Source organism: Blennius ocellaris, assembly GCF_963422515.1.
Source record: "Blennius ocellaris genome assembly, chromosome: 11".
NCBI lineage: Eukaryota > Metazoa > Chordata > Actinopteri > Blenniiformes > Blenniidae > Blennius > Blennius ocellaris.
The window spans coordinates 16,760,943-16,785,207 of NC_137660.1; the positions used below are offsets into that span (position 1 = coordinate 16,760,943).

The window sequence follows — 24,265 nt, forward strand, 5'->3', positions numbered from 1 at the left end:
GGACCTTCTTGTTCTTTCACTTGATGTGCCAAGTCCAGGTGAGTCTTAAGCCAGGTTGCTGTTGATGTTTTCACTCTGCTACTGATTGTTAGTATGTAAGTACTACTGTTTGTTAGATCAACAATACTACTGTAGGTGTTAGTGAGAATTTAGCTCTGTGCTTTACTGGCAATAGGCCTGTGTTTGTGTACAGTATCTCAGCATGAGATAATGCTTCAATATAATCATTTCTAACCCTACCTGTTGCTCTAAAAGAACTTTGAAGTAAAAATGAAACTATTTCCAGTATATTAATTAATTAAAATGACTAATCAACCAATCATATTTTATTAATCCCCTTGGGTGAAATTCTTTTTCCATATTGAGCCATCCTATTTCTAAGGTGTGGAGGTGTGGCCACATTACGACGCTCCAGGGAGCTGATGGGGGTCAAGTGTCTCGCTGTGTGATGAAATTGAAAGAAACTAAATTTCCAGGAATGATTATAGATTAGAAAAGTGGCTGAAAGATTTACAAATGGAAATGATGTAAATCTATTGTTCTTTATCAAACAGACTTGTATAAATTTTACTGTTCATATATAATGCCATGTATTATCACATCGTGGGGAAGTTTGAGGAATTGTAGTAAAAATGGGGATTTTTGTGTTTGGAAGATTATTTCTTCCAAACACAAATTATTAATGATTTTTACTCGATGAATGAGAAAGATGGGAAGTTATTTCTCTGCCTACGATCCGTCCATCAGTGGGCAAAGGTCTTTGCTCCGTTACCCGCAGTGAAATTTCGACCTGTCGAACCTTAGTTTCCTTTTTCAGTCCCATATAAACTCGCTCACATTCTGATTGTTTATGTTATTAACTAAATGATGTTTGTTCTTCAGTGTGTTGCATCGGTAGCCACAGGGATCCAACCACAGTGCCCAAACAATGACGACTCAAAAAAAGACCCTCTGGAGGTATTGTGTGAAATGTATATTTTGTTATGTTGCTTTATTGATTACACTACAAGGAGGAATTCAAGTATGACTTAACATCCTATATGATTCATGCAGAGCACGTCCGACACCGACCTCCAGCAGCTTCCCGTCATTAAATTTCCACTCATGTCTGGGACTCTCAGAAGAACAAAGAGAGAGTGGGTTATTCCAGCCATTAATGTTCCAGAAAATGATCGAGGTCCATATCCCAAATTCTTGGTGAAGGTGACTGGAAATAATTTGTGCACATCATGTTATTTTTGATATATCGACTGAAACCCCCTGGACTGAAAGTTTTGTTTTCTTTTTGGTGAACTAGCTTAAATCCAACATTGACGAAAAGGTGGTCATTAACTATAAGATCTCTGGACCGGGTGCAGACCAGCCCCCCGAGGGTGTCTTCACCGTTGACCGGCGGTCTGGAGTGTTATACGTGACCCAACCACTGGACAGGGAGAAAAGACACCATTACATTGTGAGAAGAAAAACACTTCTTTCCATTATTTAGGCTTTCTCTACTTCCTCTACAATCAATGTTTTTTTTGTTATTATCAGAAAATCTCATTAAAGTGCTGATAGTTGAACTGTCCAGACTTCATGGAACCACTGCATGTGCTGTGTGTTCCAGCTGCGGGCTCATGCACTGAACGAAGGAGTGCAAGTTGAAGAACCCATGGAGCTCATCATCAACATCATTGACCAGAATGACAACGCCCCAGAATTCACAGTGAACCCTTTGATTGGCCGAGTGAGCGAAAGTGCTGATGCTGGTACGATTATATCAACTTCTGTCTTCTTTCGACATTTGTTGTTGTTGTTGTTGTTAGGGATTGTCACAGCACATCATCTTGTCTGCTATATCCTGATACCAACCGCTTGCATTCTCTCCCTCACAGAATCCATTAGCATCCTCACTTACCTTACTCTTCTCCTTTTGCCTCTGGTTTCGTCCAGAGCAATCCTTTTTCTCGGATTCATCTTTCCTGCATGTTTGACCAAACCAATTTGGCCTTGTATATTTACTTTCCTCTAAACAGTCCGACATGAGCTCTTCCAACCCTTCTGCCAACTTCTTAAGATAAGAATGTCATGTATTTCTTGTTCGTCTTTGCCGTCTCCAACAGATGAATCTATTATAAAGGTCACAGCAGTGGATAAGGATGATCCCGCCACAAACAACGCCATAATCAGGTATAGAATTATATCTCAGCTGCCTAAAGTACCTCGTGAGGACATGTTTGCCATCAACTCAGTGAGTGGAATGATCAGCCTGCTGGCCAGTGGACTGGACCGAGAGGTAATAATACAACGACGATGCCCCAAAGTCTCTGTTATAAACTCTTTCCCTGATCGCTACTGAAAATCATTTTCTTGTGTTAGACTGACCCAGATTACAAATTGGTCATAGAAGCGGCTGATATGGAGGGCGAAGGGCTAACAGCCACCTGCACCGTCACCATTGTCATCACTGACAGCAATGACAATGCTCCGCAGTTCACAGTCGCGTCTGTGAGTCGAAAGTGGACAAATATAAAACCAATAAGTCTTAAGGCAGATCTGATCAGTTCTCTGATACTCTTTCCTTGGTTGTTGTCAGGTTTCCACATCAGTCCTTGAAAATAAAGTGGGAGTGGAGGTAACAAGACTGATGGTTACCGACAAAGACGAGTTAGGATCTTCAAATGCCAACGCCAGATATTCAATAATCAAAGGCAACAAAGGAGGGGGATTCAACATCACTACAGGCTCTAATAAAATGGAGGGAATCATCACAACAGCTAAGGTTGGATCAAACAGGATCATTTAAGACACCTAATGGGTTGTATTCAACAAACAATGTATGATAAACTACTTTTCTTGGGCCCTGTCGCTTCCAAGGGTCTGGACTTTGAGCGCAGTCCCTCATTCACTCTTCTGGTGGCGGTAACAAATGAGCTGCCGTTTTCTGAGCCACTGTCCACCGCGACAGCGACCGTCACCGTCAGCGTCACGGACGTAAATGAGCCTCCTGTCTTCATGCCAGCAGAGGTTCATGTCAGCATCTCCGAGGACGTGTCGGTCAGGAACTCAGTGGCCGACCTCACAGCCAAGGACCCAGACACAGCCAGGAGGCAGACTGTTCGGTAAGCAAAGCTTTCTTCAGTATTTCTTTTCATTCCAAACTTAAGTAGAATCAAAACTAATGCAGCAGTTATGGTCTCTGTACAAAAGTTTAATGTGTCAGTTGGATGGAAGTGAAAGATTGGATTTTTCAAATGATGTTGATGAAATGACACTGAGACAGTCTTAATTTCTTATCCGGCACATTTAAAATAAAAACAAAAGCTGTGTTGTTTGTAGTTTGTGAACTGAATAAACTGCATCCATGAATGCATTTGTGACTGGCACTGTACCCTCTGAGTCAGCGCAAAGTGAAATACCAAGACATTAGGAAACATGAGGGGATACAAAATATGAAACCAGGGCTAAAAAACAAACAAAACAAAAAACCCGAAACAAAACACCAACAGTGTTTTCACCCTAATGTTTGTGACAATCACCAAATGAATAGCAGCAACATCTCCAGACTCATTTTCATGCTCATTTTTCTTTGTTTTTCAGGTATAAGCTGTACAATGACACTGCCAGGTGGCTGAGTACTGACAAAAGCACAGGATTAGTCACAGTCAAAAGCAACATGGACAGAGAGTCACATCATGTCAAAGACAACATGTACACTGTCCTGGTTTTGGCTTATGATGATGGTAAAATCATACTTTTGGTAGTACAATTACTTTTCCACAGCTCTTGAAGCTCTTAAATTGTTGACTGAACAATAACTCCCCAATCTCTCTGTTCTCATGCTTTTAGATATAATTCCAGCCACTGGCACAGGGACTCTGGTTCTAAATTTGCTGGATGTAAATGACAATCTTCCTTTCCTGAAGCAGAGGAGAGCCAGTGTGTGCAATAATAAACCTCTTCCTGCCCTCCTGGATATAGTGGACCTGGACGGACCCGGTCATGCCGGCCCGTTTACTGTGGAGCTCCAAGGAGAGCACAAAACCAACTGGACCATCAGCATCAACAGCTCAAGTAGGAGAGTTCACACACCTGGCACCTGGAGAGAAATGAAGGATTTGTCATTTAAAGTCACATATTTATCAGTATAACAACACTAACATTTTAACTGCACACACTGGAGGATTAAAAAAAAAACATGCCAGCACTGCATGATGATTTCTTTTATCTTCTCCTCAAGGTCTCCTTTATGTGTTATTATTAATATTATTGTTATTATTATTATTCACAGGTAATGTGGCCGCTCTTGCTCCTAAACGAGACTTATTTCCTGGGGACTACAGCGTTCTGATGCGTGTCTATGACGTCAACCTGTTGCACCAGGACAGCACATTAGACGTAGAGGTGTGTCAATGTGAAGGTGCTGTTTCTACCTGCTTCATGCCGCGTCATGCCCCTCGAATCCACCCCTCTTCTCTGGCAACATCACTTCTGGGAGCCATTTTTTGTTTCCTGCGTACGTGGCATTATATGTTTACCTCAATCTTTTTTTTTTCATTTTGATTTGAGTTTTCCTTTGTCATTCTTTGATATCTTTCTTCTTTTTTTTTTGACAGTGTTGCTCCTGTTTCTGTTGTTGTTGCTGAAAAGGAGAAATAGAGTAGAGAAGGATAGCCCCCTTCTCGAACAAGTACCCAGAGATAACATCTTCTACTATGATGAGGAGGGAGGAGGTGAAGAGGACCAGGTAAGAGCATGAAGGGAAAGATGATTGTAGCTTCAGTCAGGTTTCAAGTGACAACGGATCATTATATGATAAATAAAAGTGCTGTTTTTCGTTAAATTACAATTTGCATGAGAATTGGCCCAATAGCCCCAACAAAAATAGATATTATTCAATTTGTTCGTTGAATCTACATCATAATGATTTGCTTAATCCACTGCATAAGAAATAATCCTGAAATTGTACTGAATTTGAGAAATCTTATAGCAAAAGTCCATTTATTTTATAGTCAGATATTACAAGTGTACCTGTGACATCTGGAACCCTTCATGATTTGTATACTTTGACTCAATGTGATCTTCATGGTAAACACTCTGGTTCGGCCATATTTGCTATAGTTGGCCAGAAAGAGTGAGAAATAAAAAAAAAAACTTACAGAGTACCCCGTGTTAGTGAAGCAAGGCTGTGTTAAAAACTTTGCTGGTGATGAAACACAGATTAAACAGAAGCGGTCAGAGGGACACCGAAGTGAAACTTGTTTCTATTTTTTTCTTCAATGTGACATTAGAAAGCTTCCTGCCTTGTCTCTGATCCTTCAGGATTATGACCTGAGCCAACTCCACAGAGGGCTTGATCACCGCCCCCAAGTCTTCTGCACCGACGTGTTTCCTTCGGTCCAGAGGGGTCCAAGCTACCGCCATCACATTCAAGCAAATGAGGAGATCGGAAAATGTATTGATGACGTGAGTATCGTAGAAATACAGGTGCTTAAAAAAAAAACCCCAGTAAATTCATTTTACACATAATTTACAGAGAAATCTCACTACATTTTTTACACGTGACATAAAATATATGAGTCAATTCCTGTTTCATTTATTAAAACTTCATAATCATCAGAAATAAATATGACTGATATCTTAAGTTTATGGCTTATGAGAGTAGAAATAGCTGACATAACCATGAACTTTCCAATGAGTTGCTGTCTTGTTACGATGAGCCTCTTCCTGAGTTCCTTTCCATTCACTTTAAAAGCTTTTGATAAAAGAATAAAGATTTCCTCTGGTATTCAGTCACCTCTTCTATGATTTCCCTGTAGAACTTGTGTGCTGCAGACAGCGATCCCACAGCTCCTCCATATGACTCCCTCCTGGTGTTCGACCATGAAGGTGCCGGCTCTGTGGCAACTTCGCTGAGCTCCATCGCCTCCTCAGACTCCCCAGAGGAGCAGGACTTTCAGAGCCTGAAGCAGTGGGGTCCACGCTTCGGCAGACTGGCAGACCTGTACACAGCGGGGATCGGGGAGGACGACGACGACGACGACTCTGAAACGCTGCCAGGAAAAACGGAATGGGTCTGAGATGTAGAGCCTCACAGGCCTCTGTGACCTCCACAGCAACTCATCTGTATGTTTCTTTCGCAGTGTGGGAGCAATTTCAGTCAGTTTCATTGATTTCTCAGACCATTACAAAGTGATGAATGATTTCAGAGCTGACATCATATAAAGTCAACCACCTTGGTTTGTGTCTGAGAAGGTCAGCACTTTTGAAAATTGTGGACGACCATGTCAGATAAAACATTATTTGTGACAACTGTGGAGGCTTTTCTGCAAAGAAACCTGTAGAGTTCCTCGAGGCTCAATCACAGATCCTCACTTTTTATCGATTCGATGTTATCGTATGTGCCAGTGGTATTCTATCAAATCAGCATGAAACATCATATCCTGATGTTTTATGTTTAATCTGGGAGTATGAATAGAAGCTTTTTAATAAAATGTACATTCAAGGTTTGCTGAAGTATGCAGAGTTGTGTGTTGCCACATTACTTTCAGTGCGTTTTAGCCATAAAAATGTTGTGATAATGCATTCAAGAATTATGTTATAATAATAATAATAAAAATTATTACTATAATAAATAATATAAATTATGTTGTAACTATTGTGAACTGTCTGTTGGAAATGTATGATCTTGTATGAAAAGTGTCACAATGGTTTTCCGGGGTCAGTATTGGCGTTAAAACATCAGTGCTCTTGATGCTGCAGGAAGCCCTGCCTACATGTTGATAAGTGTTTAACTCATGGCCAATGATCTCCAAGAATTTCTACCTCAAGAGTGAACTTTAACCATTCATCACTGTCCAACCCATGTGAGCTTTGACCCTCTGGATCGGACGCGTCACTCCGTGGTTGTAACAGCAGCAATGGGAAAAAAACTTCCACCTGTATGATATTTTCTCTTGCTTTGGATACATAATGTGAATCTTTACAACATCTGCTGAAGGTAGGTGCTCACAGACTTAACATAATGTGTTATGTGGATCGTGGGAATGTGTCCGTGTCATTATATACGTATGGAAATCACACCCTGGTAAAACGAGTTGGGCAACATTCCCCATTCTTTCTGTTTTGCCTCATGTTCACTGATCTCTCTCCTTGCAGATGACACAGAATATGTTCATGGAGGGGCTGTACCAAGTGTTTTTTCGGGAGACACCCCCGGCCCGCCCACTGACCCCAGCTACCAATAATGAGGAGCTAAACAATGTTAGGATCCACCGCTGGTTTGGGTCTGTGGTTAACACAAGACTCTTAGTCACTGGGGTGAGACGTTGTAAACAAGTGCTGAACGTATAAATATAAATGATTTCGCGCGCCGCCTGCCTCATGTTATGTTTCCCCTCAGGTAGTTGAAGTGCTCAGTGGCTTGTCGTGCATACTAACTACTGTCACTCACGCATGTGTGAACTACAGCTGCTCGGTGTCCATGATAACACCAGTGTGGTCGAGCTTATTCGTGAGTTTACATCTGTGTCCACTGATTTCATTCCAACGGGAAGAGAGAGATACTGTGCGGTGACTGCTGGTATTTCTTAACAGTTTGTGGCAGCGGGGTGTCTGGCAGTGGAGGTGCAGAGGAAAGCGAGCAGATTGAAGGTGAACAGTTTTGTTCAATTGAACTTTGGTTTTACTCACGTTACTGGCTGACACTTATACTTTTATATCAACAACAGACATTCTTCCTCATGGGTCTGAACCTCTTCAGTCTGCTGTTTGGATTTTCTGCTCTGCTGGCCAACAATCTTCACTTTGCACAGCCTGTTGCTCTCAACACCTACCAACAGGTATCTTTCAAACTTTGAGTTGTTCCAGTACATGTTTTTTTTTATGACAATTGAAGCATATTGTACAAGTTATAAGACAACATGTTCAAACTACGAAGCTGTAAATGACTCCTTCACTTTTTTTTATCAGCAAGTTGGTTCATACATTGCAATGGCCAGCTCCATAGCATTTTCTGTCCTGTGCTGCCTGGCATCAATCTACATTCTTTTCCTGTCCTGGAGAGGCCTCCGTCGCTACAGTTCACCCAACATTCAGGTCTACAGCCGTGTCGCTGAGGTAAATATTGTATGATATGTGGAATAATAGGACTGGGACCTGCTATGATGTATGGTTTGGAGACAACGTTATTGTGGCAGAGATCTTCACGGGGAGTCACCAGCATAAGCTAAGGTGGAGCAGTTTAGAGGTAAAGCTGAAAAGGTTAAGTTGAAATGGTTTCAACATGTGATGAGTTAGTGGAATTATTGGACAAAGTATAAAATAAATTGAGCTGATAGGCTGGGGAAGATTAAGAGCGCAGAGAAGATTCATGTGCAGCGTAATAGAGGACATGGAGATGATAGGTGTAATACTGGAGGAGACAGGGGACAGGGTGAGATGGAGGAGGATGATCTGCCGTAGGGAATCACTGACGGTGCAGCTGAAAGACAGAGATTAGGAAAATCTGGTCCTGGTAGATAATGTTCATCCCTCACTTTTGTGCTCTGACTGGGTCCATTTTATAAAAACACTAATATGCAGTATCAGCATTCTGCTTTACACTCACTTCATTTGTTTCGTAGGTAAATTCCAGCAAAATACATCAAGACACACTAAATTACAGTATATTACGATGCTCAGTCTTGACTATTACTATTGATTTTTGGAATTCATGTGCTTTTTGGCAGGATGAAGAAACCACTGGGGCTTTATTGCAACAAATGGAATTGAATCTGTGAAACACAAGAGACCAGAAGACTCATATTAAGATACATGGTATCTCTTTTTTTTTTTTTTATATATATATTTTCAGGAAACAGCGTTGCATAACACTGTAGACTCTCCTGCTTGCACATCATTTGTAAACCTAGTTACTGTCTTGGATGAGGCACCGCCTTCACCTTAATGAATCTTTTCTGATTTCCCAACATTGTGTAAGTACTGCCTGACTGCCCTGCATCACTTCTCCTTTCTAGTTTGAAAAAGTGTAAAGTTAAAAAGTTTCAAGACAGAAAAATAAACACTAATGTAAATATATGGCAGCACAATGCTTCTTGAAGCTTGAATTTCCTAATAGATTTCACATGATTGTCAGAGTTGTGAAATGTGAACATTTGAAAGTACACACTTGATTCCATTAATTGATGATTTGTTATTTAAACTGCAACGCAAAGACAATTTATCAGGTTTTGATTATTAAAAACGAATCACGTCCTCATTTTTCTTTAAATCATCCCAGTAGAGGGCAGTATTGTAAGACTCTTATTTTGATGCCGCGATTCACATTCAACTTTGTAATGTTGGAGAGTTTTTTTGGGTGTTTTTTTTTTAATGAATTTACTGTGGCTGTGGAAACTATCTTGATGAGGGGGGAATACTTTGACAATATATTTAGACTGTGCTTAACAAGTTAAGTCACAGTTGCAGTGCACCGGTTGTACAACATACTCAGATTTTTATTTGTTGGGAAGGTTTATTCAGCTTTGTTTTGATTTTATTTCACTGTGAATTTTTTAAGCTAATGATTCAGACATCATCATGAACCTATTCTCAAAGAACCTGTGTACACAGTCTGGACATAGTGAAAGGTGTGGTGTGCTTGAGTATTTCAGTGATGGAAGATTTCATTAAGAATATAATGTGAGCTCCCTCGCTCTCAACCTCTCTCTCTTACACACATACTCACATATGCTCTGGACAAACAGACTTGTATAAGTAAAAAAAAAAAAAAAGAAAGAACGAAAAAAGGCAGTGCAGCTACTTTCTCACGGCATGTCTGGGTAACAGCTTCCAGCTGTTGCCTGGCTGAGAGAGCAGCTATGAGAACACACCGAGTACAAAGAGTAACATGGGATCGATTAGAAAAACGGACACAGAACCGAACAAAAAGATCCGAGCGATGACACTCGAGTGTTCTCACGTCGGTTTCCTTTTTGGTGGAAAAACACATATCGGGAGGGATCACAGGTGTGTCTGTGCTCGTTTTCATAAGTTGCACCCCACCAAGCCACCGGTCAGTCGCCTGTGTCCCTCACTGCTCTGATACGAAGAAATAATTTTCCACAAACTGTTGGGATTGCCTAACCGCGAGGTCTGCTGAACAATTTCCTTTATGTTTGGAGTGTATCTTCCTCTCGGACCGGAAATCCTCTCACAAGGCCCGAGTGGATGGAAGTGACTGAGGCCTGGATCTGATGACAGCCCAGTGAGTGTGTCGGGAGGTGAGGAAGTGTGTGTGACTACATGGTGAGATGAGGCCCCCTTTGATGAGTCTGAACTGATAGCGTGACCACTCAGCTGTGAGCACTTGATCTGTGTCCTCTGTGAGTAAGTGAATGAAGAATAAATCAACCCCCCCCTCCAAAAAAAAAGAAGAATTATCTTGAGAACATTCATCAATAATTTATTTTCTTACTCTCAAGAACCACCACGGCTTCTCATCTTGAAAATTCATCATCAATTTCCAACAACACAGTTTTGAAAAATGTAAAGTTACTATACAAATTCTTAATAGAAAAAAGAATAAATTAACTGTGGAATTCAGGGTCTGTTTGCTTTTTTTCAATCAATTCCACATTTTTTCTACAACACCTTTAATGCATTGTTACGGTTGAAGAGAACTGATAAAATCGAGTTACATGCTCTACTGTCTGGTAGAAGAAGTGTTCTACTATTAAGCTGTCTGTTAAAATAAGCTTCATTTTGCACATCTGGTATTGAATCTATTGATAACGATGAGATGTCTAGATCCTACGTGACAAAGCAGTAACTGGTCATTTCGTAGCACCTGAAAGGGTTGTTACAATGTCCGAACTAAAAAAAAAAAAAAAAGAGAAAAGAAAGAAACAATACTGGTTCATATAAAATGGAACATTGTTAAAACAATGGATGCGAATGTTAAAAACTCCCACAAAACCTCACAGTGCCCACCTCCATACGTACAGGAAAAGGCTGATAAAATAGTTTCTCTTGGATTCTTACAAAACACGTTTGTATGGAGCACAGAAAATCAGTCGTAGGTGGAACTACGGAGGGAAGGGATGTCACACTTCTTCACAAGGGGTTCAGAGGTTGGAGATTACAACAGAGACAGAATTAGTTTTTTTTATGTGTGTGTGTGGTGGGGGGGGGGTTGTCACTATGGAGCATAATTTACTAAAAAGTTAGCGTTAAGAAGTGAAAACGCTGTCTTTGGGGTCTTGGTTTGTGAGCGAGTGGATCTGCAGGGCATGCGGTGAGTTGGTACATGATGCGGGAGCAGACTGGAACACAGCAGTAAGGGATTCATATTAAGAGTCGAACCAGGGGATCGCTGGTTTCAATTATGGGTAAAGACTTGTCAAATTTGACCAAGCGTGGATGAATAAACCTTTGGAGGACCAGCCATGCAGGGAGTGGGCTACACCTTGGTGCTAAAAAAAAAAAAAAAAACAAAGCACAGAAAAGTGGCGAATTACAACAACCGACAGCAGAAAGGAAACACTACGCTATAGGAGACAGGGTAAAGATAGAGAGCGTTCCTCCCGTGCCAAACAGCACAGAAACAATTGTATCTATTAGGATGATTGAAAAAGCTCCCTCTAAGCCAGATTTACAATTTGCCATATTTTGAACAAAATTAAAACCATCAATTCAGATTTATCAGCATCGAAACGACAGAAAGCATCTGTTGAGACGATGAAAAAAGCACGAAAGAGAAAAAAAAAAAAAACTGAAAGTGTTTATCCCTTTATGAAACCAGGTGTGCTTTTATAACCCTGTTTTGAATATTTGATTGTTGCAAAGGAAATAACTGCATTGAATGCGAAGAACTCTTTTCTCAGTTGTGGCTATAGCTTCTCTTCTGCCCTGACAGTGGTGTACGAGTCATCGACGGCCCTGAAACTTGTCTGCATACTAATAAAAGTCAACACTTGGTAGAAGCACTTGGAGTGAGATCACACTATCTTCAGGTAAAGCCCTCAAATGAACACTGTTGTGCTTTCCGTCCAAGTATGTTTTAACAAACTGGATTTTCCGCAAACTTGGCTGCTGCTTTGACAGGATGGCTTTCGACCGGGTCGACTTAAAGGGGAGTGAAGCTTGGAAATGTCTCGGTACTTCACTACAGTACAGACGCGGAGCACCAGCATGTTTGGCACTGCTAAAGAAAGTTCGGCGGAGCGGCTTCCGTCCTCAAAGTGGCGACAGGGAGGCGAGAAAACACAGTGCTGTCGAGGGACTGACAGACACTCAGCATGGTGATAAGTGATACAGGTTAAAACAAACCACTTTAGAGCCGCTTCAGTATCAAACTGCGAGCAGATGTCACCAACCATCTACAACAATGAAAATCAAACGCGATTCATCAAACCTGAAGTCAAAAGGGAAATGTGTCAGTAACTGTCACTTGATGTGGCCACAACATCACGCCTCACGCTTCATTTTCCAACTCCCGTCCGGCTCAAGCCACCAAGTGGCCAAACAAAGAAACAAACCTTGGATTGGCCGGAGATATTAAATAAACTCGATTGATGCAAGTCAATGAAGAAATGCCAATGCCAAATCCAATAACCTGCCGAAGATGCATTTTTGAATTTGTTGCATCCATGATGGTTAATTTAGACTTTTAGAGAAGCGTCTTCTCTTTTTTTTAAAAATACTCAGGGCAAAACAGACATAATGACAAACAACATCAATGTGGATCATGAAATGCGATGATGACGCTGAGAAATAAAAATGGGTTTCAAACTGGTGGCTCATATCCAGCAGGGCTCCTCCGGTCGGGTGGCAGTGCATCGTAGTAGGTAGGATGAGATATGAAAAAGGTCCTGCAGTGGCCAACGCTGTCGTTTTGTGTTTGATTTTCTTCTGTGCTCTCTCTTCTCATTGCTTGTTTCCCCTTCGCCTGTTGCTTGTGTGCTGTGGAAAGTGTGTAAAGAAAGCGCTCGTTGATGCTGGAGGGCAACAGTTCACCAGCTGGGGGGGAGGGGGGGGGAGGGGGGGGGGGGGGGTGCCACTTCTCAGTCTGCCCTGTGAAATCTGCCCTGATCAGAGCCCAGCGAGTGTGTCCCTGTCCGGCTGGGCTGCGACCGACAGGACACAACGAAGAAGTGGTGGGATTGAGGAGGGGGGGGGGAGGCTCACGTCCAGTCTGGTCGGGGTTGTTTTAGGGCTTTAAGGATGAGGTTGTTGGTTGTTGATGGGTAGTAGTGAGGGACAGTGGAGCGGCAGTAAGGAGAGGGCAATGGGACTGTTCTCGGCCCTAATCCAAAAGGTCTCAGACCAGCGTTCCAGGTTTGGCCTTGTCTTGTCCGTACCACTGCACATCTGCCAGCTCTGAGCACAGCGGGCTGCTGAGAAAACAGCTGTCACTGAAAGACCTGAGCGAAAAGGAAAAACAAACAAAAAAACAAAAACACAATCAGATTGACTAACGGGACAACACTGCTCAGCGTCTATTCTTATGTTCAGAGATTTCTATCAGTAAAATCCTTTAAGGGGTGAGTCGCAGTGAAGCATCACAGTCAGAACACAGCAGAGCACATGCAGAGATCAGGTACAGACACAGCCAGAGAGGGAGGACATGACACAAATACCTCAACTCAACCATCAAAGAACAGACAAACGGACCCTTTTATGCTCAGACCACCACCACAGTCGGCGACTGTGCGGCAAACATGCGGCATAGACTCAGAATTCTTCTTCTGGGTTTGATTCTTTTGAATAAATACGTCGCCGGCACCACAGAGTAATCAGTGTTGACATTTCGTTCATAACTAGCTTAAGCTACTGCTGCTGTGCTTGTCTCATCACTACGCTCTGGGTTTAAGGACACGGGGAGGTCGAGACCACAGACGGTACCTCTATGCATCAGAGCTGGGCTGAGGGGGAGTTTGACAGACGTCCTCAGTGGGAGAGCTGTCTGCTGTGCCTCTAAACCAGGAGAGAGGACACACACACATAAGGACAGGAGGGTTAGTAGAGACAGAAAGACAGACCAGAGAGAAATTACAAATATTATTTCACAGGGAAAAATTTCCACATGGACAAAAAGAGACGGACGGCAGGAAAACGGGACAATGAGTGAAGGCAAAAACAACGGAAGAAAAGTGAAAGTAGAAATGATAAAACATGGAACAAAAAAAAAAAAAAAAGCAATGATGATTTAAGTTGACAGAATAAAGTAAAGGAATGAAAAGTTGTTAACCGGATATAGTCACTATGTTAGCGGACACATAGTCAAAGCATGTGAGTGGATTATGAGGAAAGTCTCAACAGGATGGAGGGAGAAGCTCATGGTGTGTGTGTGCGTGCGCATGTGTGTGTGTGTGTGTCTTACCCGCTCTGCCAGTTGAGGATGTGCTGTGGGCTACAGGGGGGTGTGGGTGTGACTGCGTGTTCGCTGGAGGGCGTCATACTCCTCTGGCTGTGCGGGGAGGCAGCTGAAGGGAGGAGGACCAACAGTGAGTCGAGCCGTCAACACAAACAACACTTGTGACCTGGTGTAGAGGGGAGGGGCCCCCCCCCCAGAGGGATCATGTCAGGAATGCTGTCACTTTGGACTGTGCACACAAGCCTCGTTGGCGCAGTAGGCAGCGCGTCAGTCTCATAATCTGAAGGTCGTGAGTTCGAGCCTCACACGGGGCAAGCTTTTACTTTTCCACTCGACTTTCACAAAGGTGTCAATAACTACGTCATGTTAAAGACATTAAGGCCCCCTGGTAACTCAAACACACAGAAATTAATTGTCCCCATGAGACAACTGAACCCCCCCCCAAACATATCTATTTGTTCCTGTTACTGTTTGCAAAGTTTAGGTGTTTTCATCACATGATTTGGATGCGAGTCCTTAATAAAAAAAAGTTTGAGCTACATTTGGCTCTGGAGCAAAAATCAGATCAAAGCTGTTCCAGGTTTTAATGAATCAATCTAAAAAAAAACTCTTGAGTGTACTGTAGAGTTGAGCATGTCCATATCTTTGTATTTTCATGATTTGAAATTGAAGGTGAACATTGTAATGTACATGTAATGTATCAATGTAATCAGTGAATTTGGATATTGCTATCACTAATGTAGTTGTGCAGGGGTCAGTAGTTTTTTGACATTGCTTGAATTTCCCATGAGAATTTTAGAGTATCAATTTCATGGATTCATCCATTAATGTATACATCTACAACATGAAGGTTGTGAGTTCAAGACTCACGCGGGGAATGTGTTGTACAACTACTGTAGTTTATATAGAAATAGTTTTATGTACTTAAGATAAATCAAACATAAGAGTATAAAGAGAATGAATGAAAGAGTCTTACCTGGTGAGCCCTTGGCGAGTGTCCCTACTCTACTCCCTCGACCATGTCCCAGAGTGCCTTGCTGTGAGCCGGTCTCAGAGGAGGTGGATCCTGAGTGTGAGTGACTCCTCTCCTTCAGGCTCCCTGAAGACCTCTGGTACCAGCACCGCAGCTCCTCGGACACTGCTGCCCTCCCTCCACCTCCACCTCCACCACCCTCTCGCCCCAGCGACGGAGTCCGTACGATCTGAGAGCGTGACGGCGTGAGTCGGCCGCTTCCCTCTCCTCCTTCCTCTCCCCCCCAGGCCTCCTTGTACAGTCCCCCCGCCGTGTAGGAGCTGGACGTCTTGAACTGGGCCTTCACGCTGTAGTGGCCCTCCTGGTCGCTCTCCAAGCTGCGCACCACCACGGGGTTGGGGCTTCCCTCCACATATAGAGGGTACTCTTTGATGCGGTACTGCGATGAGGGCTGGCTCTGGCTGTGCAGATAGACTCCGTGGTGTCCCCCTCCTATTCCGCCTCCACCCGAGCCTCCGCCAGACCCGTTCTTAGCTGCCAGGTTTGGCATTGAGCCAGAGTTAGAGGATCCCAAATGACCCGCAGACCTAGAAAGAAAAGGAGAGCCAATTTGAGTCTCACAAAAAAATGCTCAGTTCAGTCCGCAGAGTACCGTAAAAATTAACAAAACTCTGCTCCACATCCAAAATGCCCATTTGCACTGCATTTCCCAGACCTTTACCTGTGCCTTTGCCTCTGTCTCTGTCTGGCTTTGGAGGGTGAGTCCTCTCCCAGAGTAGAATAGTTTGGGTTGCTGCCCGGGGGTCCACCAGAAGGGTAGTAATGCTCCGAGCTGCTTTGGCTGGTGCAGGAGGAGCAGTCATCCAAGGGGTCAGAGCCATTGGAGCTGCGTCCGGGACCGAGAAAGAAGTCAGGGCTGCCGAGTGTGTGAGGGTGTGCATCTGGATCGGAGATCAGCAGTTTGCCCTGGGACTCAAGGCTGGAGCTGCGATTCCTAAAGTGCTGAGCGAGACTGTGCAGACGTGTGGGACTGATGTCCACTGACCTGTGAGGGAAAAAAAAAGCAAAACGAAGATATTGAATGCCCAGGAACATGCTCGGGCAAAATGACAGACAAAAGGAGGAAGAAACAAGAGAAAGAAAAAAACTGCGGCTCCAATTCGAAGCCAGGAATCAATGGTATTTTACAGAACTTTTAGAGCTAAAAACCCTGTTTTAGCTTAGTGGAAGTTTTGCTGTATGAGCAGACAGCTGACTGACCTGGTGGAATGTACATAGTGTGTGTTCCTGGTCCTCATGTCCGGTGTCGACGGCATGCTGGACTGAGAGTTCCAGTGAGGGAGACTCCTAATGGGGCTGCTCTGCAAAGAGTTACTACCTCCTGCTTCTGCACTGCCCGAGCTTGGGAAACGCCTGTGACTAGGCACATGCACACACAAACACAAACACAAACACAAACACAAACACAAACACAAACACAAACACAAACACAAACACAAACACAAACACAACCACAAACACAACCACAACCACAAACGCAAACACAAGCACACACGCTTATAATCAGTCTTATTCTAATTTCTACACAGGCAATTTGTATCGAGTGACAATTGACTTCCTGGCATATTTAACCCTGCTATTTCCTGTTTAATTTGGAGTGTAACGTTACAATATTTTACATGACTAGTGTGTTGTTTGATGCTTGTGGCACAGCTGTCTGTCTGTGCCCTGATTGGGATGTTTTCACTTTTGACCGGTTGTTTACAATGAGTTACATTAGTTTTGAGCAGTGTCACACTTGTAAATAAAAACACTGGAGCCGTACTGCAAAGTGCCAGCTCACCCAAAGCCTCTCTTACCTGGCGTGAGAGGAGCGCTTCTTTACTTTTTCGTAGGGCTCATCCAGTGACGATTCGCTCCACATCTTGGGTTTGATTGGAGATTTATCGTAGTCAGAGCGCGTGTAGTGCAGGTGCCGCAGACCATCCAGGGACTGTGGCGGAGGGGGCCGGCTGTGGGATGGCGGCCGCGGAGGGAGGCCCTTATGAGGTGATGCTACTGGAGAAAAGGTTGGGGTACCTATGACTTGAGGGTCATCTGAAACAGAGTTATCATTTGGACTAAGTTAAGATTTAAAAAAAAAAAAAGAGAGAGGAAAAAAAGTGGACCGCATGTAATGAAGAACATTAAAAGGGAAAAAAGGCATAACTATCGGTTGACTCTTGTGTGAGATGATGAAAAGGACAAAGACTCACCGTCGTCTAAGACCAGTGCATCAGACAATGAGCTGTCTTCAGAGCAAATGTTGGCTTCTATAGAACAGAGGAACCGAAAAAGTTGTGAGAGACCACATAAATACACGTTAAAACCTTGTGTTTATGACTTGCTAGAACTTGTTAAAGTCAGTATCGCCTTCATCGCCTGTCATCACAACAGTACTCTCTCTAATGGAGCTGACAATGAACAGACAAAAAAGGGATAGGAATACACGATTACCTTCTATGATAAGTGAAGCCCTCTGCGTCGGCTTCTTGCCAGAACGGACCCGGTACTCATTGATGGAGTTCTCAATTTCCTGGAGCTTCTTCAGTGCATTTAGATAAGAAGTCTTCCTCTGCTTCTTCAGCTTCTTACTGCTCACGTGAGGATCGCTGGCAAGACGCCTGGCTGCCTCCGTAATCTGCGACTGAATGGCAAACTCCCGTTCCAAACGCTCAAGCTCCTCTTCCTGACACACACGCAAACACAAGAGCAAACTTTTCACCGAAGTACGAAGTCACACAGACACTTTTAGCAACAGAAAGATCTGTGAACAATCCAAAAGCAACAGGTTCTGTTCTCCAGAAACCTTTTTAGACCAACTCTCCCATGCAGAATACTGTATTTGGTTAGACACACAGGGACAGCTTTGCCAGGGAAAACACAGCACGGAAGTCATTTATCTGTGCTGTGGCCGCACATTTTCTCACCACTGGATATTCTCTGCAGTTCCACAATAATAACACCCCTCCATCAATCCATCCTCTCCTCCACTAAAGCTCTCTGCAGACTTGTGCAGCTGAAACAACCAGGTAGTCCCAAGTCAACCATCTTCTGCTCAACGCAAATGTTGTTGCGCCGTGACTTCTGTTCACTACAAACCAAAAATTCAAATCAACATACTGCGATATATTTTCGCCGAGTACTCTTGGACGGCATGACACAACCTTGAGAATGTAATTACAGACAAGGAAATCAACTGCTGACCGTTATGTGACACACTGTGTACAGCGAGCATGTCATTAGTTCCCCTCACATCTGAGAGTCCACACACATGATTTCACTTGCCTCCAGAGAGACAGAACGATGATGTATTCACTTGGGTTGCCTTCATATTGGACTACCTCAGTTCTAAGGAATCCCTCACGCTAACAGTGGCTTCGCACTGTTGCCAGAGCGGCTTCTGTTTCTTTGTGTGAGCTTAAGGTGTTCGTTGTAACATCTTTCTGCTTGCAGGGCACTTCTGAGATTTTGTGTCCCTGGATTCTTTTCAAAGCACACAATCCAGCGACCGACACGCGCACACACATGCGGGCGCGCACACAATCCTACTATCACCACTTCCCGAAGCGAGAATGCTGCCAGACTATATTTAGAAGTTGGGCTCTTCTGGAAAATCTAGCCGTGCCACAAAATGTCAACGAGACAAAGATGCAGTACTTCGGACAAGGTTAAGATGTTTCAAAGTATGACTTTTAAGTGTTATTACTTTTCTTTATCACCTGAAATATACTACTATTGGGGACCAGCTACATTGTAATTACATGAAGTGGCACACCATGCCATTTCGAGGGTATTAGGTAGTTTTAAATGAAGCTTAAACTGGACAACCCTTGATCTTCTACACTGTGTATCATACTGCTTTCAAACCCCAATTTTGATCTACGGCCACACTGTTCATAAACGGATCATTAACATTACCACAGGCTTAAGTACAGATACATTCCCTACTAATTAATACTCTACTTGACATCCTGCAGCTCCCGCACTACAGTGCCTGGCAGAGTAAATGCGACATTATGAAAGGAACTCGTGCTTTTATTTGGCCCGTGTGGGTTGCAGGCGAATGGACAGTGAACTAAAGTGGAAGGAAGAATAATAAAAGTCGCTGCTATACCTCGCCCTTGGGTAGAATTTTCTGCTCGTCCAGTTTGAAGGCAGTACCGATCTTCCGTCTCACAGTTGGTGGCTCCTCTCCTGGATCTAAGGGATATTCTTTTGGAAGTTTCCCTGTCAGCTCCTTGCAAATATAACCAGAACAACAAGGACATTAAGTTAAAATAGAAAAAAACGCAAAAGTTATTTCAGTTTTCACAATGTGTGTCTGTGTTTTCTCATACCGCCTCTCTTATGCAGATGCTCTTCAGTTCTTCTAGTCTTTGTCTTAGTGTTTCTTCCAGGGCTTCCTGCCTGGCCCTCAGTGCTGCCAGCATGTCTTTCTTAGCTGTTTGGGAGCTGTCCGATTCCTGAGAGCCTGCAGGTGGGATACAACACACCAGGTAATGGCGTGAGTCAGGAGTATTCTTTCGAGGGGGCTTTGGAAGAGGGAGTCAAACTATCCATGCACCTGCTGCCGTTTCAGGATGTTTACAGGGAAGTGAGTGGAGAGCTTCGATAAGGAGGCTGAGCTTTGTCAGTGTGTTTGTGCAAGTGTTTAGAGGAAAGGGCAGTTTAGGACAAAGTGTGTGACGCACATCTCTCGTTGGTGCCAGCTCTTCTACGCACACACACGCGCGCGCACGCACGCACGCACACACACACGCACACACACACACACACACACACACACACACACACACACACACACACACACACACACACACACACACACACACACACACACACACACACACACACACACACACACACACACACACTGGGCGGTTCACTGTGTGTTGAAACAAATAAGCCTAGAAAACTAAACATGGTAAATGTTTTGTCACAATTTCAATATACACAACTCTTTTCTTCGAGTTAGTGTTGTTTCAGAGGTACACAAACTTTAGTAATTGACACAGAAAACTGTTTTCACGGTTTCAAGTAGGATCGGTTTATGTTTTACGGCTATATTCCTGCATCAACCCAAAGAGTTTCAACATGATTACAGACACAGGACTCGGAAAAGGCATTATAAGACAAAAAATAAAATAAAATAAGACATAGACACTACTAAATGAAAGGGTTGGACTAAAGGAAATCAAAGAGGAAACCTTCTATTCTATGAAAATACATAAGACGATGGCAGTTTGTGCGTTAAATATAACAACAAAAACTGTTGAAGAAAGCCCTGCAGAGAAGAACAATTGAAGTGCATACAGGAAATTGTTTATGAAAGCGAATTCAGTTTTTTTTCTTATTGACAGTAGAAATTAATCTTGTTCGGTGTAAAATACTTGAAACTGTTTTTTTCTCTCAGCCATAGACACAATGATATGCTTGTTTTGTATTTAGAAATCACACTTGTTTGGTCTGCAAGCTATCAACAAATCTGAAATGTATAAGTAGCTACACCAGGTTGCAGTTGTTGTATACTTGATCACAGTTTATCTGGATGTCTGTTTGAAAGGGCCCTTTCCTCTTAACTCGGGTTGACGTGCACTTTACTTGTTCAGGACAGATAAGAATTGTTTCAAATACCATAGAAAAGTTGTATAATGACCCGCTGCCCCCTTCATTTTCTCACCCACTATATTTAGAGGAGGCAGGGGCCTCTGGAGGATGAGTCTGTGTGACACGGATGGTGGGAGTGGTGTTTTACACATACCGACAGAAACTGGGTGGGTTCTATGTACAATATATGTGTGAGAACATTCAACAGAGAAACCATGGTCTCTTTCCAATGGCAGCTGTTTCTGTCTTTCCAGCTGTCAACAAGAGTCCTCATCGCTATGCACATGTGAAAACAAAGACAAATCCAGTCACACTATAAATTGTGCTGCCTGCCATTTTTGTGAAAGTCGGGTCTCCATTTTTTTTTTTCTGAGAGTCACACAGACAGGCCACATGCACTCACCTGAGGACAGAAGACTGCCACTGCTGCCACTGATAATCTTGCCCTTGCTGCCCATGTTGGCCAGTTTGGAGGTCTTCAAAGTTCCTGTTTCTGTAAGATCGATTGCAATCTCACTCAAACTTCGTGCTGCATGGATCTTTGACTGGAAAGACATAAACATAAACGGAGCGTCTGTCAAAAAAATGTCAACTTCTTATTCGTCACGAGAGTTTTTGTTGAATATTCCTTTGATCTGCACTTAAACTGAATACCTTGCAGGGCAGACTGACCTTGCTTTGCTTGCGGTCCAGGTAGAACTGGTGTTGGCTGATGGCCATGGCCCAGATGGATTTGATAAGGGCAGGACAGGCGTACCAGGTATGGACGGCGATGCCACTGTGGCCAAATGTCCTTCGTGTTACCGACGCCCTACAGTAGAAGCGGACACAGGGCCTCCTTATATACACTGAATAAAGAAGTTGGCTACACATTTGCAAACCTGCCACGTCAAACAAATATCTACTAACAGGATGAAACAACATGATACAAAGCCTGGACAGCACTGATAGTGATACTGAAGCAGAGCCACACACGACGCTCCCCATTGTTTACTCATCTTTATTTAAACGCACATCTGCATCTGAGCAATAGACCAGCTCCCGCTAATGAAGGCTTCTTTTAAAGAAAACACCGCTGCTCTCCGTTTCACCCTGCCTGTCTCTTCTCTCCCATTCCCTCCCTCCATCTGTAGAATAACACTCCACATATATAGCCATGTTAAATAAACACAGGAGAGGTCACTTCCTCCGCGAAAGAGCTATCGCACAGCCATCTATCCTTCTGTGGTCAGCTAAGCAAGAGTCTACACTCTGTGATCGAGTGCACATGTGTGTGTGTGTGTGTGTGTGTATGCATGAGGCTGCACAAGTGCGTCCATAATCAAGCAATCAATCATTGAAGGACTCCACCAGGACATCCCCCATATCTAGCTCTGTTGCCAAGACAATTTCTTCAACCATTACGAAATAAGATCCCGGTGTTTCTTTTCCATGCCGTGCACTCTTTTTCTGACAGATTCACACATGCTCCCACGGTAATTCACAATAAAATTCATTAAAGGACAAACAATGCTGCTTATAAATATTAGGGTGAGAGCAGATATTGAAAGCAAGAACATTCAGTCACAGTAGGATTACGAAGGGAAAAAAAAGGTTTTGTTAAAACACACGCACACGCACACGCACACGCACACGCACACGCACACACACACACACACACACACACACACACACACACACACACACACACACACACACACACACACACACACACACAATCCAAGTGTTTGAACAAAAGCAAAGAACAGCTTAATTCTGTGGTATAAAGTTACCTCCTGGGGTCATGAACTTCTACTGAAAACTTCTTCTCTCTGAAGTAGAGGTTCTCCAGCTGCCGCCATTGGAACACCTAAGGTTTAATACGAACAGACAATCTTCAGGAACGCGCACAGAAAAAAAACATGCTTCACATTAAATCCACACAGCTTATCAGCCAGATACATCTTCACTGTATGTCCCAATTTGTTTTGAGAGAGGAAGTCCAGAGAAAGGGGTATGATGGAGAGAAAAAAAAGCCGATAAAAAGGAGGAGTTAGAAACGTAGGGGGAGGACCCAGTCTGAAGCCTCTCTGATCAGGTCCAGATCAGCCGGTCTCGTCCACAGTGGGTGCCAACACCCGATGTACTCACTTTGGAGAAAGACAATCTAAACGGTGGAAGGTTTCCCTTTCTCTGCTTGGCTTCTCTTTTTTTCTTCTCCTTTCCTTACATTTTATGATCCATCAGATCATCCATAAAAAAAAAGAAAAGAAAAATGTCAAAACCAGCTGGGCAAGAAAAGTTTCCCCCTTTTGCTCCACAGCATGTGTGTGTATCTCAAATCCTCCCAGGCTCGTCAGCTCAAGGAAACACAAAAGTTTTGAGGTGGTGGGTGTTCACCATCTGTAGGCATGGGCATGTGCTGGTTGAGAGAAAGTGTGTAAAGTTTCCTTCTCTCCTGGAGCTTTGCTGGGAGGGTTGAGGGAAAGAGGGGGCGTTTGTTCCTCCCCTCCTCCTGACCCCTCCTCTCTCCCTCGGGGACTGTGCGTTCTGCTTTGGGCTGTGGTCGGGAGGTGTGTGCGTGAAGAACGAGGGCTTGAGGGGAGGGGTGATAAAGGCGGGGGGGAAAAAAAAGAAGCTTTCTGTGGCCCCAGCGATTGAAGTGTCCTCTCTTTGTTTAGTCAGACTTCTCCGCGCGCACAGAGACATTCACCAAGTCTATTTCAGAGCACAAGTTGGTTTACGTCCATCAGCTGGAGCAGAGATGCAAACACACACACACACACACACAATCGTCAAAAACTGGAGAAAAATAAAAGTTGAAAAAATTCAAAGTGGATAAGTAAGAAAACATAAAAGGAGTAAAAGTGGTTAAAAGGAATCAAGGAAAGAATGGCTCACAGCCCAGGAATTTCACCAGCTTGAGAAAACAATGGACTGAAGGATGAGAGAAAGGAAAGAGGAGGAGGGTACGATGAATAAAGTACATAAACAAAGCATAATGCCAGCACGAGCATGAGAACAGAATATCAGCAGACTTATCGAAACTCTCACTGTACCGTACACTTTCAATAGAGTGTGACGTGCTAATGTAGCATGGTGCTAAATATAGGAGGCGGGCTAGATAATGAGAAGATGAATGTGTGTGTGTGTGTGTGTGTGTGTGTGTGTGTGTGTGTGTGTGTGTGTGTGTGCGTGTGTGTGTGTGTGTGTGTGTGTGTGTGTGTGTGTGTGTGTGTGTGTGTGTGTGTGTGTGCGTGTGTGTTGGCTACATATGAGCCAGAGCTGGGAAGATAGCAAAGGTGTTTAAAACTGTGTTCTGGCACGAG

At 43.5% G+C, this 24,265-nt stretch overlaps 3 protein-coding genes across 4 annotated transcripts in view; 2 read left to right on the top strand and 1 right to left on the bottom strand.

The window, feature by feature from the left end:
* Positions 1 to 1,047: 1,047 nt before the first annotated feature.
* On the top strand, positions 1,048 to 6,531 carry LOC308136379 (B-cadherin; the record flags this gene model as incomplete). The annotated part of the gene is made up of 13 exons (XM_080504716.1): positions 1,048 to 1,203; positions 1,298 to 1,453; positions 1,607 to 1,748; positions 2,103 to 2,275; positions 2,359 to 2,487; positions 2,576 to 2,761; positions 2,857 to 3,101; positions 3,580 to 3,722; positions 3,829 to 4,053; positions 4,271 to 4,495; positions 4,596 to 4,726; positions 5,302 to 5,445; positions 5,799 to 6,531. 13 exons carry the CDS (start codon positions 1,048 to 1,050, stop codon positions 6,057 to 6,059), a joined length of 2,316 nt encoding a protein of 771 aa, XP_080360842.1. The 3' UTR covers positions 6,060 to 6,531.
* A 196-nt stretch (positions 6,532 to 6,727) lies between these two features.
* Positions 6,728 to 8,969, top strand: tmem253 (transmembrane protein 253). The gene is made up of 7 exons (XM_080504232.1): positions 6,728 to 6,979; positions 7,138 to 7,299; positions 7,382 to 7,492; positions 7,576 to 7,632; positions 7,710 to 7,820; positions 7,951 to 8,097; positions 8,709 to 8,969. The coding sequence occupies exons 2-7, from the start codon at positions 7,138 to 7,140 to the stop codon at positions 8,757 to 8,759; spliced, it is 639 nt and encodes a 212-aa protein (XP_080360358.1). The 5' UTR covers positions 6,728 to 6,979; the 3' UTR covers positions 8,760 to 8,969.
* A 1,440-nt stretch (positions 8,970 to 10,409) lies between these two features.
* frmd4a (FERM domain containing 4A) overlaps positions 10,410 to 24,265 on the bottom strand; it is a 57,925-nt gene continuing 44,069 nt past the window's right edge. The window contains exons 12-24 of one of the 2 annotated variants that reach the window (XM_080504953.1): positions 22,730 to 22,806; positions 21,630 to 21,768; positions 21,361 to 21,502; positions 19,688 to 19,821; positions 19,465 to 19,587; positions 17,805 to 18,036; positions 17,564 to 17,620; positions 17,168 to 17,405; positions 16,569 to 16,727; positions 16,030 to 16,353; positions 15,312 to 15,895; positions 14,342 to 14,444; positions 10,410 to 13,382 (exon numbers count right to left, since the gene is read on the bottom strand). In XM_080504953.1, the coding sequence (XP_080361079.1) occupies positions 13,280 to 13,382; positions 14,342 to 14,444; positions 15,312 to 15,895; positions 16,030 to 16,353; positions 16,569 to 16,727; positions 17,168 to 17,405; positions 17,564 to 17,620; positions 17,805 to 18,036; positions 19,465 to 19,587; positions 19,688 to 19,821; positions 21,361 to 21,502; positions 21,630 to 21,768; positions 22,730 to 22,806 (2,415 nt within the window). In that variant the 3' untranslated portion in view covers positions 10,410 to 13,279. Of the gene's footprint in view, positions 13,383 to 13,863; positions 13,936 to 14,341; positions 14,445 to 15,311; positions 15,896 to 16,029; positions 16,354 to 16,568; positions 16,728 to 17,167; positions 17,406 to 17,563; positions 17,621 to 17,804; positions 18,037 to 19,464; positions 19,588 to 19,687; positions 19,822 to 21,360; positions 21,503 to 21,629; positions 21,769 to 22,729; positions 22,807 to 24,265 lie in introns of those variants that run through there. The other variant, XM_080504952.1, reaches the window with a different exon arrangement.